This window comes from Myotis brandtii, unplaced genomic scaffold, assembly GCF_000412655.1.
Source record: "Myotis brandtii unplaced genomic scaffold, ASM41265v1 scaffold33, whole genome shotgun sequence".
In the NCBI taxonomy this organism is placed as follows: Eukaryota; Metazoa; Chordata; class Mammalia; order Chiroptera; family Vespertilionidae; genus Myotis; species Myotis brandtii.
The window spans coordinates 2,483,336-2,500,546 of NW_005362713.1; the positions used below are offsets into that span (position 1 = coordinate 2,483,336).

Genomic DNA, 17,211 nt, shown 5'->3' on the forward strand with positions numbered 1-17,211 from the left:
TTTAGGATGATAATCAGTTGTGGTTAAGATGTCTGTTAAGCTACAGTCACCTGAAAACGTCCCTTGGGCTGGTGCATCCATCCATGACCAAGGCGACTAACTCACATGACTGTTGGCACAGGAACCTCTCTGTGAGGCTACTTGAGTGTCATTGTGACATGTAAGCTGGCTTCCCTCAGAGTATTTCAAGAAGTCACATTCTGTTGTTTCCATTTGACTTCTTAGAAGTGGGAATTCAGGGGAGGGAAGCAGGCTTCACCTTTTGAAGGTAGTATCAGCATTTTGGACATATATTTGATCATACGATGATCTTTCAGAGATTTTTTTTTTAACTGTGAAAAAAATACCTATTGTGAACTGTAGTTTGTATTCCAGATATCGTAATATAAACTCCAATAACATTGTCATGATGGATCCTGGACCGTGACTTTATTTTATCGGTGAATTTCATATGAATAGAACGCTGGTGTTCTGGGCCCTTTTCCTTTTCATTCTTAGAAGGCCATCTCGTAGAGTCACAGCTGTACATATCTCCATGCTGTTGTCATAACAGATTTATCTCGTTGGTTCCAGATGTTTCCTTTAAGCTTCAGAACCAGATGCCTTGTAGAAATTCCCTTCGGTCTTAAAATGGAACCCTGATCTCTTCTCTGAAAATCCACTTGTCCCCACTTCAGTTAATTGCTCATGCCAGATCTTCTTTGACCCCCCCACTTCCCCACATCTGATCCATTGCCAAGTCCTATTGAGTCTATTTGTGAAGCATATTGTGAATTCAGCCACTGCACCTCCACCACCTTAATCTTAACTACCATCACCCCTCTCCTAAACTCCTCCAGTGTCCTTACTGATGTGTTCACTCCTGCTGTTGTCCTCTCCAGTCCAGGACACGAAACCAGATCATTGTCTTCCCATCCACTTAGATTTAAATTCCGACTCCTTCCTACGATCTTGCCTGACCTGGTTCTTGCTTTTGTTTCTTCACCCTCATCTCCCACCACACTACCCGTTATTCAGAACATTTTAGAAACATTGCTCTTTGTTGTTCCCTGCCTCAAGATTTTGCACAGGCTGTTCCTTATGCCTAAGCCCTTCTTCCCTCACCCCCTTTCTTTTAACCTGGCTAGCTCTTATTCTTCAGATCTCAACTTAAGTGTCACTTCCCTTGCATACTCCATCAGTGCCTCTTGTCTCTCCAGAACCTAGCACCAGAAATGGTATCATTTGTATTGTCTTGTTTAATGACTATGAATTCTGTAAGGCTGGGTCTGTTTTGCTTTCATCACTATATTCTTGGTGGCTAACACAGAATCATGCACATAATAGGCACTTTAATAAATAATTAGTAAGTAAATTAATATTCAGTAGCAAGACTACTGTTCATGCAGGATTTCAGAGTTGGAAGGACTCTGATGAATCATTTAATTAGTCTAGTCTCGTTTCCATCGTGCCTGCCATGTCCTTGATAACTTTGATATTCTGACCAGTTCATTCAGTTGTCTCCTGGGTGTAGTAATTTCTCTGTCCTTTGCATCCCTGTCATTCTTCTCTAAAGTTTTGAAGAGGCCTGACCCGGTGGTACGAAGGGAGATCTTACTTGCTCTCTGATTATAGCACTGTGCTTCAGGCAGCAGGTGATAAAATTGTCTTAATGTTAATCAGCTTAACAATAACCCACAATCGTCGGACCAACTAAACGTTTGTACAAATTGGATCAACTGTTTTCTGGACATTTTTGATAAATTATTGAATTATGATGTAGTTACACTGATGATATTAATATGCCTGAAACAACGGGGCTGTAAAATATTCATCTTGGTAATTTGAGTCATTTAAATAAATGAACTGTGCCCTAGCCGGTTTGGCTCAGTGGATAGAGTGTCGGCCTGCGGACTGAAGGGTCCCGTGTTTGATTCTGGTCAAGGGCATGTACCTCAGGAGGCAGCTGATCAGTGATTCTCTCCCATTATTGATGTTGCTATCTCTCTCTTTTCTCCCTTCCTCTCTGAAATCAATAAAAATATATTTTTTTAAATAAAAATAAATAAATAAATGAACTGTATTAAAAAATAAAATAAAATAAAAAGATTGCCTTAATGTCTCAGCAGTTGTCTCAGGTGCTGATGTGGAGAGAGCTTATAACCGCAACATTTTAAAGATAGGGATTTCCATTGTTAGGTTACAAATGAGGTATTTGAAGCCATTTTATCTTTAGCCTGTCCTTGGCTGATAGCTGTTCTCCATATAAGTTATTATAGGTGTTTTGTCTATAAAAATGTCTTGTAGACGGGATTGTCCTGAATAGCACCTGTTACTGCCTGTGCCCTGTTGGCAAGTGTGTTATAAACATGTATGTGAGGAGGAAACTTATATTGAGCACCTACTCTGTACCACCCTCCAAAATACTTTATAATGTATAGTTTACATTACATTATGTACATAAAATATCCAGCAGGCAGTCAGTATAGGGTAGCAGTTAACACCTGGACTCTGGGATCAGATCTTCTTGATTAGATTTATAGTCCTGCCACTTACCAGCTGTGTGGTCTTTGATAAATTTCTTATACTTTACTTGCCTCGATTTCCTCATATGTAATGTACCTATCTTATAAGGTAGTTGGGATGAATTGATAAATTAATATTAATGTATTCAAAGCATTTATAATGGTGCTGATGCAGAGTTACCGGTGACTATGTGTTAGCTATTCTCATTTAGTTCTCAAAATAATTGGGAGTTAATAATATAATTCCAGTTTTACAGATGAGGAAACTAACCAGAGAGGTTAGGTTACTTCTTTAAGGCAGATCCAGGCTTTGAGGTGCCCAGAGTAGCAGAGTCACAGATGGTTATGTGGGAGGAACCACACATAATCCCTTTGCTCTGGAAGGTGCTTAGAGTCTTGTGGCGCACCCTGCAAGATGTCTTGGTTGTACCTTTGATGAGATTAAGACCACCGTGTTAAGTTTCAATAAATTGATGAAGAAACTGACACTGAAAGATGGAATTAATCATAGCAATCCATTTTCTCCCTAAGACTGAGCTTCTTGGAGCAGAAACTGTCATGCTCATATTTGTTTTTCTACCACCTTATACTTATGGGTGATATGTACTCAAAAAATGCTGTTGGTGAATGAGTGAGTGCATGAATAAATAAGGAAAAGTGTCATGAGGGTGTGAGAGCTAGAGCTGGTGAGGGAGGCAGAAAGCATCCAAGGGTTTTGGCTTGGGTGACTGGACAGAGAGCTCCACCCTGCTCTGTGCTAGCAAGTGGAGGAGGAGGAGGAGCAGGCCTAGGGGAGTGAGAAGGAAAGTTAGGAGTTTGATTTAGACAGGTGGAGTATAATCCTAGCAGAGATAGTTATAGGCACATAGAAATAGAGAGACAACAGAGTTGGAAACACATTGGAAACTTGTTTTGAATTTGGAACCTGGAACAAGTCTTATAATGTCAGATTTTCCTGAGAAATGCTGTTGTCACATTGCAGGTGTTATTCTGTAATTATTTCAGACTTTGCATCTTACTCTCTCAGCACTATATAGATGGGAAGCAAATTAATTTCCTAGTAGAGAAGTGAGAAATTGCAGAGGTTTTAGAACTAAGCTGCATATAAAATGTGCAATATAAGTGACATCTCATTGTAAACCTTATTTCCTCAGTACTGGGAGTGCCTTTGGAGAGCTGGTAAAAGTGGAAAATTCTCAGGTGGGTAAAGTAGAAAGCTCAGGTTATTTATAGTAGAAATGATACCAGGGTTAATTGTGTCATCAATAAAGTCTTATTCATTCTATAATTCAGGCTGAAGTCAATAAAATCAAATTGCCTGAACCAATAGGATGGGAGCAAAACAGAATTAGGTTCATCTTTATACAAACTAGCCTTTTTTTCTGTTACCTGTTTAAATATTTTACAGTTGCTGAACCTTAATTGGAGAGGTTTTGTTTCACATCATCCATATTAAAAACTCAATTTTATTCTAGCAAAGTCATATTTGCCATATTTTAGGAAAATAATTTTATTTAAGGTACATTTCTATTGGTTTTACTTTCATGATAGAGCACACGGCATATTTAAATGTGTGATTTTCTAGGTGGGCTTTCGCTTCTATCTATAGAATACAGTATTTATTAGAAAGATTCAAGACATTTTTATCACATCTACTAGGATTTGAAAGATTATTAACGAAGAGTGTAGTATTTTAAATTCAACTTTTCCTGTTTATTCCTAAATAACTTAATTACTTTAGAGTATCCAGAAAAGACTATTGAGATTATTTAGTGTTTATTTGTTTACATATTGTAATCTAAGGTCAGAGTGGTGATTACCCATTACTAAATTATCTAAGCTTTTACATTACAATACCCTTTTAAAAAAGCTAAGGTAGCTTCAGTCTTTAAAAATATATTTCATTATTTAAAGTTATGTTTGGGCCTGGCTGCGTGGCTCAGCGGTTGAGCGTAGACCTATGAACCAGGAGGTCACCGTTCCATTCCTGGTCAGGGCGCATGCCTGGGTTGTGGGCTCGATCCCCAGGGGGGGGCGTGCAGGAGGCAGCCAATCAATAATTTTCTCTCATCCTTGATGTTTCTATCTCTTCCTCCCTCTCCCTTCCTCTCTGAAATCAATAAAAACATATTTTAAAAAATAAAGTTACATTTGGGCATTTGTTTTCTCTCTTTGTTTTTAAAAACTTTTTAGAATTCAGTCATATTTATTACCTTTTTCATATTTTTATCTTCCAGGAGTCAGAAGAAAGCAGTGGAAATTGGAGTCATTGTAAAGCCATTGAAACCTTTTACAAGAAAATCTCAGTGAATAAAAGTTGTTTAAATTAGTGACATAACAAAACCAGTTATTAAGGTGACAGTGTACAGGAAAGAAACGTTAAAATTGAACAATGACTCAGCTATATGTTTATGTCACATTATTGGGAGCCTATCTGTCCGTCGTTTCTCATGTTCAAGGTAAACCATTGTTCATTTAAGCAATCTTACTATCTTTTTACATAATTTCTTTCTGTATATAAAAAAGCATTTATTCCTGCAACTGTTCCGGCTCCTGATCCTTTTTTGAACAGATAGGTCCAGTATAGCAGCATAAATTTTAAGTAAAGAGGCAAAGAACACGTTTCTCAAATAACTTTTGAACTTGACTATGATAGAAACATTTTCAGTATGTGTAAAATCTCAGCCTTTCTGAACTGTTCTCTTATTCATAACGTAGGCATTGTGATACGTAACGTCAAGTCTTGTGAGGATTAAATGAGATAAAGTATAAAATAAAGTAACTAACCTAGTGCATGAGGTTCAGGGTAATAGGTACTTAAGACTTAGGTTAGCCCAGCTGATGTGGCTCAGTGGTTGAGCTTGGACCCATGAACCAGAAAATTCCCGGTCAGAGCACATGCCTGCGTTTTGGTCTCCATCCCCAGTGCGGGGCATGCAGGAAGCAGCCAATTGATATTTCTAATCGATATTTCTATCTCTGTATCCCTCTCCCTTCCTCTCTCTCTAAAAAAGCAATAACAACATTTTTTTAAAAAAGACTTAGTTCAAAATCCCTGTCTCCTTTAAAATACAATAAGGAGCCCTGACCAGTTTGGCTCAGTGGCTAGAGCGTCGACCTGTGGACTGAAGAGTCCCAGGTTCGATTCCGGTCAAGGGCATGTACCTTGGTTGGGGGCACATCCCCAGTAGGGGGTGTGCAGGAGGCAGCTGATCCATGTTTCTCTCTCATGGATGTTTCTAACTCTCTATCCCTCTCCCTTCCTCTCTCTAAAAAATCAATAAAATATATTTTTTAAAAAATAAAATACAATACAATAAGGAATAAATTAAATAATTAAAAAAATTATTGTTATTAAAAGGCTCCAGAAATATAAATGGCACTTATGTATGTGTGCTGAATACTAATAGTTCTTCATAAACTACTGTTTTATTTGTGATCAGTATTGTAACTTTACTCTGGTGTGTTCAGAGCTTGGCACTCTCAAACAGGAAGTTACTGTGATAACTCATAGGATCAAATGGGCTGTATTTGCATATGAGCTTTTTCCTGTATGGTTTAATTAGAACAATAACTTAAACTGAAAAGAAAGTATTATTTTGCAAAAGGAATTTAGATAGAACTTATTGGTCATCTTTATTATTTTATACTTATGACCACAGATTGCTCTTTCATGTTTTGTTCACAGTGATATGGATTAAGATCTAACAAGAAAAAAATATTAACAGCATAAATCTTTTGACATTTTTACTTTAAAGCATGAGCATAATAATCCTGTAGTTTTTTTGTCTTTTGTCTTAGGTATAATACCCTCATTATTACCATGCTTGGAATACAGAGCCCTCTTGCAAGAGCCACTTGTTATTATTTATTTATTTTTAATAATTTTTATTGATTTCAGAGAGGAAGGGAGAGGAGGGAGAGAGAAACATCAATGATAAGAGAGAATCATTGATTGGTTGCCTCCTGCACGCCCCACACTGGGGATTGAGCTTGCAACCCAGGCATGTGCCCTTGACTGGAATCGAACCCAGGACCTTTTAGTCCACAGGCCGATGCTCTATCCACTGAGCCAAACCAGCTAGAGTGCAAAAGCAACTTTTTAAATGAAATGCCATGTTATTTAATAAAACAACTTTATTTTAGCATCTGTTGTTACATGCCTTGTTGATCAGCATCAACCAAAGCTGTCATAGTTTTGAAGATTAATTAAATTAATAACACTTGCATTGCTACCTTGCTTCCAGGTAATCTTTATTTGGTATTTTAAAAATGCTTAATCTATACAGATCACACAGAGGGAATATGGTATAAGATTCTCATTCCCCACCCTGACTTAGCTTGTTCTATAATAAAAATTTTTAGATGAAGTAAATTGATAATTAGTTATAAGGCATAAGTGAACAATCTTAGTATGAATTCTATTTCTCTGATAAAGAGCAAAATTTGTTATATTTCTTTTCAAAAAAGAATAGTTTGTAGTTGCTTTATTTTTTAATTTTATTTTTTTATTGTTGACAATATTACAAATGTCCCCCATTTCCCTCTTTGCCCCTAATTTATAGTTGCTTTAAGATAACAACATTTGTTAGAAAGAACTAAAACTAGAGTAGCGGGGGAAAATGAATGTAGGAAAAAAATGTTATTTTTTAGAGATTACTAAGAAGGATTGCAGAGTGGTATTAATGGAGATGACTTTGACTTTGGCTCCATCTTTATCTTGAATTGTGTCTTGGGAAAGTGAATTTTCCTGTACCTTGGTTTCCTTGTTAGAAAATAGAAATAATAACACTTATCCTAGATATAAACAGGAGTATTTTGAGCATCAAATGTTATGATACAGATTAAAGCGCTTTTACATTGAGATAAAGCTGCTCAAGTTAGAAGAATGAGACATCTCATTTTAACGTCTGATAGTCCTTGGTTTTTACTTGGTCATATTTTAGCTTTAAGTTAAAATTAACCAATAAACAGACTTAAACAAAGAGAGATGAGTTTTTTGAGGAGAGAGATGGTAAATGTTTTCTGGTGTTCTTTTAGTAGTTGAGTAGTGTCAAGGTTGGCATTTCTGTGATTTTCTTGGCATTTCCCTTAGGGTTACAGAATGGCTGCTGCTGTTTGCATTGAGGAAGGAAAAATGGGGAAAGGGTCAGCCCTGGCCCCCTCTGGACTTTATATCAAGAAAGCAAAAGTGTCCCTAGAAATTAACCCGCTGCCAGCTGACTTTATCTTGTTTTATTGGCTAAATTGAGGCAGCTGCTAGGGCTACTGGAAAACTGGGAAACAGGATTGCCACAATCGGCTTAGGTTAATAGCTAAATCCATTAACTAGGGTTGGACACCCCTACCCCGACAAAATCAGAGTTCTGTTGACTAGGAAGACGGGGAAGGGGTGAGGGAATAAATATCCATTGGGCAACTAAAAAAATCTGAAACAGATTTTATCTTTTTTATCTGAAAACATTTAAGATGTTTTCAGCTATTAAGTAACAAAAATCCAAATTAAGTGAAATAGCTAAACAATAAGAAAAATGTTAATATCACATATGGGGTGAACATAGGGGTAATCCAATTAGTTCATTGCTTGGCTCATCAAAGCCTTTCTCTGTTTAAACTGTGCTATTCTGCACTTAGCAATTTAGCCATAGGCCAGCTCACTTCATGGCCACTGTGGCTGCTGGGACCAAGCATCATATGCAGATGTAGAAACCTCAGTTGACAGCATTCAGTGGAGGAAGAGGGTGGATGTCTTTTTTTACTTGGTTAAGAAATCTTTCCCCAGACACCTCTCCCCAGCCTCCACCTAGCCAACTTCCTTGTAATTTTATTAGGCAGAATTTATTATATGCTCTTGTGTAAACAGCACGGGGAATAGGACTACAATTGTTAGATTAGACAAACAGTTATCTCTAATGAGAGTAGAGCTGTGCTTCCCTGAGTCACATGAAGGAGGGGCAGATACTTAAACACAAAAAGGGGGTGGGAGTGGGTGCCGGCATACATTGTCAGCAAAGTAAAGGGGAGTAGAACAATTAACAGTAGCTTTTGTAGGGCAGCCTGTTTGTCTATCTAACATCATGCATCCCCTTTCTCACATGCATATACTAAAAGTGCTAGTGTTGATATGAAATATTCAGATCCTCCCCAAAGGGATTTATAACCCAGAGTTTCATTCACTTAGTACTCAGCTACTAACCCAGGGTGTTTGGATTCTATGTAGCCTTCCCCATCAGGTCCAGGTGTGACTCTTCGTGGTCCCGCAATGTATGGCTAAAAGAGAAATTACCGATGTCCAACACACCCAGTATTCAGTGATGAAGAAGAAACATGACAAGTACTATATAAGCTTCCACTCAGGAGGAAAGCTTGGAAAAAACCTTCAATAGTCACTGCTCCATAGCACATAGGTTACAGAAAACTGCTGTTGTTGACTACCTCCGTCATGCAATGCACTGACATCCCACTGGTCTCTGCAACTCGCCTGTCTTTTGCCTTCTGATTCCTGTTGTAGATGTTTTATCTTAAGGATAGGAGAGAGGGAGTTTCTCTTCTTTATACAAAAGAATCCAATAGATTGCTGGGAAGATAGGAAAATTTATTTAGCCAGGAATGAAAATCTAGTAAAATCAGTAATGCTGAAAGTTTCTATGAAGGACAAAAGAGCATGATATAATGTTCCTCTATATAGTCACTTGTATCTTTCAGCTATTTGTCTCTATTTACATATGTGTGTGTTTCTAAGCATGTAAGCTATTAAATATTTTTTACATGTGTTTGTTTTGAAATATAATCTATACCCCCAGCCCACCACAGGCCTCTTAATTTTATACTTTGTAAACAGAGGATTTGTGGATAGGAACTGACAGAAGGCCAGTGTGCCTGAGTGTGATGGAGGGGAAGTGCTGTGAATTGATGTTGGAGAGGTACACAGGGTCCAAACCCTGGTAGGCCTCAGTAGGCTGGTGACAGAAGGTAGATTTATCTTGAGTGCATATGAAGCCATTAATTGGTTTTAAGCAGGTGAGTGACAGGATCAGAGATCAATGTGGAGATTTTCATCTCAAAGGAGAAAAGACAAGAGTGCCATTTTAATTTTGAGATACTTAAGCAAGCCAAGGCTGGAGGGATAAATCAAAGAACCATCAACAAAAAGATTTGGGAATGGTGCTGTTACCTAAGGAGAGAGTGCAGAGAGGCTGCTGCTAGGTATTTTTCTTTGCATCCATAACACTACTTAGTGTAGTCTTACAATTTTAAGGTATGGCTCAGTGTTTGAGCATTGACCTATGACCCAGGAGGTCACAGTTCGATTCCCAGTCAGGGCACATGCCCAGGTTGTGGGCTCAATCCCCAGTAGGGGGCATGTAGGAGGCAGCCAATCAGTGATTCTCTCTTATCATTGATGTTTCTGTCTTTCTCCCACTCCCTTTCTCTCTAAAATCAATAAAAGTATATTTTTTAAGAAGAGATATAACTAAGATTTCATTGCTTTTGACACCTTCGGACAAGTCTGTTATTTGCTCCCATCTTTGTTAATATAACACCTTTGTATTCTATCACTTTTCATATTGTGTTTATGTGCCTCCCCCCTGTCTCCTTCCAAGGATCACATCAGTTTTCAGAACTCAGTGCCTTGCCTAAACATAGTATGCCTCTAATTAGTGCTTTGTTAAATAAATATTTGAGATGATACAAATCCCAGATGCAAATTATTGTAATTGGTATTTATCTCTTAAATTCAGATAGTTTTCTAGGAAGTTATGTGTGTTAATGATCATATAACTGAATTTTCAAGTGTCAGTGATATTTTAGTATAATCTTTATTATTAGTAATATTTTCATTTCCACATTATATTTAATTACTTTATGATATATTCATTTGATCTGTATATAACCTCCTGATTTGAATGCGCAGGTATTGTTACCATTTTTTATAGATAAAGAACTGAGGCTCAGAGAGTAACTTATCTATGAACATAATTGGGACTTGGACCTTTGACATTCATTGTACTATTTCAGCACTATTTCTGCCACACTATACTACTTTTTCTATGTCATTAGATTTTTGAAAAATTAATAGCGTGATATATTATTTGCCATTTGTTCTCTGTAGTTCAATTGATGCTTCCTTCTGTTACTGTAATAGGATTTTAAAGCTAGTTAAGAGACCTCATATGTCCTCTAGTCCTAAGGACTTATTGAGGAAACGAAGCCTGGAGAAGTGACGTGGCTTATCCATGAGCACCCATGGCTGAATTGTGGTACAACCATTGTAGACCAGAATCTGGGTCTCCTTATTTCCAGCTTTGAGGATTTCTTCCCTTTCTCCCTACTTTGCCCCCTGGCTTAATTTTATATTTGATGTTCTTAACAAAAATGAAGTCTTTAAGTTTTGTAGTAATTTAGAGGAGTAAGTGAAGATTATTAAAACTCAAGGTATGGAATCACCATAATGTACTTAATAGCACATTCTTTTCCTGTTATCAGTGTGAATATATGTATGTGTTTTTTCTTTTTCAATAGTTCATTTCACCAGTATGGTAAAATTTAAAGTCAGGTCTAATTATTAAGCCTTGAACCACTTATTTAACATTTATAATTAAATGCATACCCAAGTATCTTAATATTTCCTACCTGTTTGGCTCTACATTTTATTCCCTTGAGATCAACCTTAGTGGATTTCAGCTGATTCGTGGGGAGGAAGGAATTACTGAAACATTGTTTTACTTCTGGTCTGCTTTCAGCCTGAAAGATTCAGTACCAGATATGACGGTATCTGTCATTTGAAGCTACTAGACTCTAATGGGAGAATGACCTGCAGTTTCTGGCAGCAGAGTAAAATTTGAACCAGTGACCTTGAAGATAAAAGGCACTATATACTATGATTGGTCCCCGTGCTCTCACAGTTCCCTTACTTAAGCAATTAAAGTCAAAGCAAGATGCTTAGTAATTCCACTTCCACATAAAGGCACAAATGAAAGGCTTATTTTTTTTAACTACTCACAGGTTTTGAATCAAAGAGTTTAAGGGAAAAAATGCCACAATTTATTTATTGGAAACAATCTCAGCCTTCCATGTACCTTTCTTAAAACTTATGACCACCATATTCTACCTGTACCACTCTTGTTTGTCCTTCACTAGCGCAAACATTGTGGCATATCATCTCTGTACATCCCAGTCTCTGGAATAGTAATTCTGTGCATAATAAATGACTCTGACTTGTGTTTATGAAATTCAATTTTAATTAAAGACACATTAGCTACAATTACTATGATAAAAAAAAGCTTAGAAACGTTTCCTCATTGAAAACTAAAATCAAGGAATTAGCTTTTCAGAAATAGTTTAAATTTCATGTATGATTACAGGGCAGAATCTAGACAGTATGCTCCATGGCACTGGGATGAAATCAGACTCTGACCAGAAGAAGTCAGAAAGTGGAGTCACCTTAGCCCCGGAAGACACCCTGCCTTTTCTGAAGTGCTACTGCTCGGGCCACTGCCCCGATGATGCTGTCAACAACACGTGCATGTGAGTACTTCTCCTTACAGTTAGGAGGATGGCGTGGCATTCAGTGCTATTTTAACAATTGTTTACCTCGTCTACGGCTTTTTTTTCTTTAACTTTATATCATGTCTTCCTAAGAGCCAAAAGCTTTTTGCTCTGTATATGGGAATATTTATTTCTGTTGATTGGTGCTTACTTTATTTCTTTTTAATCTTTATTGTTGAAAGTATTACATGTGTTCCCCTTTTTCCCCCTATTAACACCCTCCAGCCTGCTCCCACCCCAGGCTTTCACCGCCTAATTGTCCATGTCCATGAGTTATGCATATATGCGTACAAGGTCTTTGGTTGATTACCTCCTACATTTATGGTTTCCCAACTTACATTTAAGTCTTTTATCCATTTTGAGTAACAGTGGTGAAAGGGGACATCCCTGTCTTGTTCCTGTTCTTAGGGGAAATGGTTTTAGTATGATGTTCGCTGTAGGTTTTTCATATATGGCCTTTATCATGTTGAGATATGCTCCATCTATACCCACTTTGCTGAGTTTTTATAAAAACTGGGTGTTGGATTTTGTTGAATGCTTTTTCTGCACCTATTGATAAGATCATGTGATTTTTGTCTTTCAGTTTGTTTATGTGATGTATCATGTTCATTGATTTGCAAATATTGTATCAGCTTTGCATTCTTAGAATGAATCCCACTTGGTTATGGTGTATGATATTTTAAATATACTAGAGGCCTGATGCACAAAATTCGTGCAAGAGTAGGCCTTTCTTCCCCTGGCTGCCGGCACTGGCTTCCCTCTGGCACCCAGAACCCGGGCTTCCTTTGCAGCCCCGGCTTTGTCCAGAAGGTTGTCCAGAAGGATATCTGGTCTAATTAGCATATTACACTTTTATTATTATAGACTAGAGGCCCGGTGCACGAAATTCGTGCACTGGGGGGAGGGGGCCCCTCAGCCTGGCCTGCACCCTCTCCAGTCTTGGACTCCTTGGGGGATGTCAGACTGCCCATTTAGGCCCGATCCTTTACCAGCAGTCGGACATCCCTCTCGCAATTCAGGACCGCTGGCTCTTAACCACTCACCTGCCTGCCTGCCTGCCTGATTGCCCCTAACCACTCTGTTTGCCAGCCTGATCACCTCCAACTGCTGGCCTGATCGCCCCCAACTGCCTCCCCTGCCAGCCATCCCCTCCAGCTGGCCTGATCGCCCCCAACTGCCTCCCCTGCCAGCCTGTTTGCCCCCAACTACCCCCTGCCACGGGCCTGATTGCTCCTCCCTGCCCCCCCCTCGCCAGCCTGATTGGGGTTGGGGGGCTGATTGGGGGTGGGGCTGGCCATGGGGAGGGGCTGTGGTTGGTGGGCTGGGCAACCACCACCCCCAAATGGGTTGGGGTCCAGAGCCGCTCTGAGGATAGCGCTGCAGCGCCTACATGGGCGTCCACAGGGGGCGCTTCCAGAGGCTGACAGGGGACAGGAATATGAGATCATCAGCTTTGCCGAGACAGGTGGGTTACTGACCTGTAGATCTTCCTCAAAACCTGACCTCTCAAGGAAAGGAAAAGTGTCCTCCCCAACCTAATCCCTGACTTCCTCCCCCAAACCATCCCAACTCTTTCTTCCCATGACCTGTAATCTCCTAATCCAGGATTCCCACTACCCCTGCCCCCTTCCCTCCCCGCTCAGCCCCCAGTCTCTCTCTTGTGATTTAGACATGACCAATGGGCAGCTGGGATGTAGGTAAATTTCACTTTGTTTAAAATTGCCTGCCCCCATCTCCTTTAGCTCCTCTCTCTAAAGACCCCACAAACTTCCCCAGGCTGTGGTGTGAGCCCATCCACTTCCTGGGCCTGGACCCAGAGGCTAGAGGCTGGAGGCTGGGGTGTCTGTCTTTTCTCTGGCCCAGGATCCAACTTCTTCATCTCCTCTCCCCCAGATGCCTCATTTGGGTAAAAGGACAAAATAAAAACACCAGGACTATAATACCTCTCCACCCTACCCCTGCCCTCTTGCCTTGATACCTCAGTTACACACATCAGAACAGGGTCAAAATGGGACATAGAAGGGTGGATAGAGGATAGAAGAGGAGAGTTACTTCCATGGAGGGGAGAGGAGTTGGAGAATTTAGTGGACAGCTGGAGAGAAAGAGCAAGAATTCGGAGATAGTACCCTAGAAACAGAACACAAAGTGATCTATCTGTCCTCTGAGCTTCCTACAAGCGCTTTCTTAGGTATGAAGGCCCTTCCCATTCCTGGCCCCTTCCCCCTGGTCTGTACTTCAAGACCCGGCACTCCCATTCTCAAAAAACCTCCCTGACCTAAGGGTGAGATGCTCCCTTACCTTGAACCAGAACTCTCTGTGTGAAATTGTCTATTTTCAGGTTTTCTATAAAGGCTGTCTTCCAATAGAATATCAACCCTGAGGTCAGGAACTGTCATTTATTCCTCATGTTATCACCAGAGGCTAGTATATAGTAAAAATAACTTACACTTACAATGTTTACTGTGTTTTAAGCCTCTTACATATACTAATGCCTTAAGATCCTTACAACAGCTCAGTGAGGCAAGTACTATTATCATCCCCATTTTAGAGGTGATGAAACTGAGGCACATAGAGGTTGAGTAACTTGCTAAAGTTCACATGACTGGGAAGTGGTGAAGCCAGTCATGGCTCTGGAATCCATGGCCTTGGGCACTACCACCCTGCCTCTCCCAAGCAGAATAGATGCCCAATAAACATTGGTTGCGTTAAACAATCAAATCACATTGCAGGTCAGCTTGACCATAGTCTAGAGTCCCCAGTAATGGATGAGACCTTATTCTAGTTCAAAATGTGCTTCTGTTCATGATTAAGAACACAATTCTAGAGCCAAATAGCCTGGGCTCAAATCCTTGCTCAGACACTTATTACTGTGTGACCTGGGTTGTTAATAGTCATTTTTCTTATGTGTAAAATAGGGATAACTGGAGGATAGTTGAGATAATTAAATAAGCTAATACAGGTAATGTGCTTAGAAGACTAAGGTGGGAGGGAACAGGAAATAGAAGACTTAGCTCCTGCCCATGAGCTGCTGCTGTGCTGCTGCTGCTGCTGCTGCTGGGGCTTGAGGCACTGACAGAGGCTGCCGGGCATGCCCGCGACCTGCCCGCCCGAGTTGGGTTGCACATGGGATGCCGGCAGATCGCTGCAACCGCCCCAGGTCGGTAGCACAGGGGATACCCGGGTGGGTACCCGATGGCTGCGGTCCCACCGCCAACACCACCCACCCGCAAGCCCCCCGTTACCCCGGGAGGCCCGGATGAGGGCGGAGTGGGTGCCTGATTGCCAGGGTCCCACCCGCAAGCCCCCCGTTACCCTGGGAGGCCTGGATGAGGGCAGTGTTGGTGCCGGATTGCCAGGATCCCACCTGCCAGCCCGCGGTCCCCGCGGAAGGCCCGGAGAGGGAGGAGTGGCTGCCAAACACCATGGTCCCACCAGCCAGCCGCCGGGCCCCTCTGGAAGCCCGGATGAGGGCGGAGCGGTGCAGATTGCCAGGGTCCCCCCCGCCAGCCCCCGGTCCCCCACATGAGGCCCGGATGAGGTCAGAGCAGGTGCCTGATTGCCAGGGTCCCACCCGCCAGCCCCCGGTCCCCTGCGGGAGGCCCGGATGAGGGCGGAGCGGTGCAGATTGCCAGGGTCCCACCCGCCAGCCCCAGATCCCCCTCGGGATGCCCGGATGAGAACAGAGCAGGTGCCCGATTGCCAGAGTCCCACCCGCCATTCCCCGGTCCCGTGCAGGAGGCCCGGATGAGGGCGGAGTGGGTGCGGAACACTGTGGTCCCACCCGCCAGCCCCCGGTCCCCCGCGGGAGGCCCGGATGAGGGCAGGGACCTCTGCCGCCAGCCCTGGATGGAGGCGAGCTGGCGGTTGGCACTGTCCCGCCCTTCCTACAGTATGCAAATTAGCCGCCATCTTGGCTGGTGGTTAATTTGCATATCTCGCTAATTAGCCAATGGGAAGGGTAGCGGTCGTACGCCAATTACCATGTTTCTCTTTTATTAGTGTAGATAGATTGCTGGGTGTGATTTGCTAATAGGATACTAGGGGCCCAGTGCAGCACGAATTCCACCTTAAAAGGAACTGTGGGCCACGAGGCTGCGGTGGGCACAGGGGCGGATCTCGGACCATCCTCCGCGCTCCCGCCTGGCCCCTCCCACTGCGGCACCTGGTTCCCTGTCCGCCAGCAGCCCTGCTCCCACTGCCGCTGCTCCCACACGCTGATGGCGCCGGCCCTGCTCGTACCTCCTGACAGCGCAGAGCGATTGGGGCTGGCGGGTACAAGTGGGGCTGGCGCCGTCAGCGGGTACGAGCAGCGGCTGCTGCCCCGATCGTCCCTCAGGAGCAGGGAGAGGTGGAGAAGCCCTCAGGGGCCATCAGGGCCGGCAGCAGGTGCAAGTGGGGCCAGAGCCGGCAGTGGATGCGAGCAGTGGCTCTTGCGCCAGCAGCAGGTGCAAGCAGCGGCTTCGGCACTGGCAGCAGGTGCAAGCGCCAGGTGGGACCGCAGCGCACAAGAACAAAGAATTTTCAGTAACCACCAGAGGCTCGCCCTAATGCCAGCAGCCGGCACCCCGCCTTGGTCTGGCGCCCCCACTCACCTGCTGTACCATCCCACCGCAGCCAACGCCCGCCATGTTCCACGCTCTGCTGCCATCGCCCACCATGTTCCTCATGCGCCCCCCTGGTGGTCATTGCACATCATAGCAACCGGTTGTTCCTCCGTTCGGTCGATTTGCATATTAGCCTTTTATATATATAAATTGGCCTGTAATTCTCTTTCTTTGTAGTGTCTTTATCTTGTTTTGGAATTAGGATAATGCTGGCCTCATAAAAAGAACTTAGAAGTGTTCCTTCCTCTTGCATTTTTGGAGTAGTTTAAGGAGTATAGATGTTAGTGCTTCTTTGAATGTTTGGTAAAACTCCCCTGTGAAGCCATCTGGACCCGGGCTTTTGTTTGCTGGGAGTTTTTTAATTACTGCTTCTATTTCATCAGTTGTTATTGGCCTGTTCAGGTTTTTTGATTCTTCCTGATGTAGTTTTGGGAGATTGTATTTTTTTTTTTTAGGTATTTGTCCATTTCTTAACATTGTCCAGCTTGTTGGCATATAGTTGTTCATAGTATTTTCTTACAATCCTTTGTATTTCTGTGGTGTCGGTGGTTACC

General features: G+C 42.0%; 1 protein-coding gene across 3 annotated transcripts in view; it reads left to right on the top strand.

The window, feature by feature from the left end:
• Positions 1–17,211, top strand: part of BMPR1A (bone morphogenetic protein receptor, type IA) — a 93,830-nt gene that overhangs the window by 39,784 nt on the left and 36,835 nt on the right. For 2 of the 3 annotated variants that reach the window (XM_005871129.2, XM_014543642.1), the window contains 2 exons: positions 4,742–4,963; positions 11,870–12,032. In XM_005871129.2, the coding sequence (XP_005871191.1) occupies positions 4,897–4,963; positions 11,870–12,032 (230 nt within the window). In that variant the 5' untranslated portion in view covers positions 4,742–4,896. Of the gene's footprint in view, positions 1–3,658; positions 3,705–4,741; positions 4,964–11,869; positions 12,033–17,211 lie in introns of all 3 variants that reach the window. The other variant, XM_014543643.1, reaches the window with a different exon arrangement.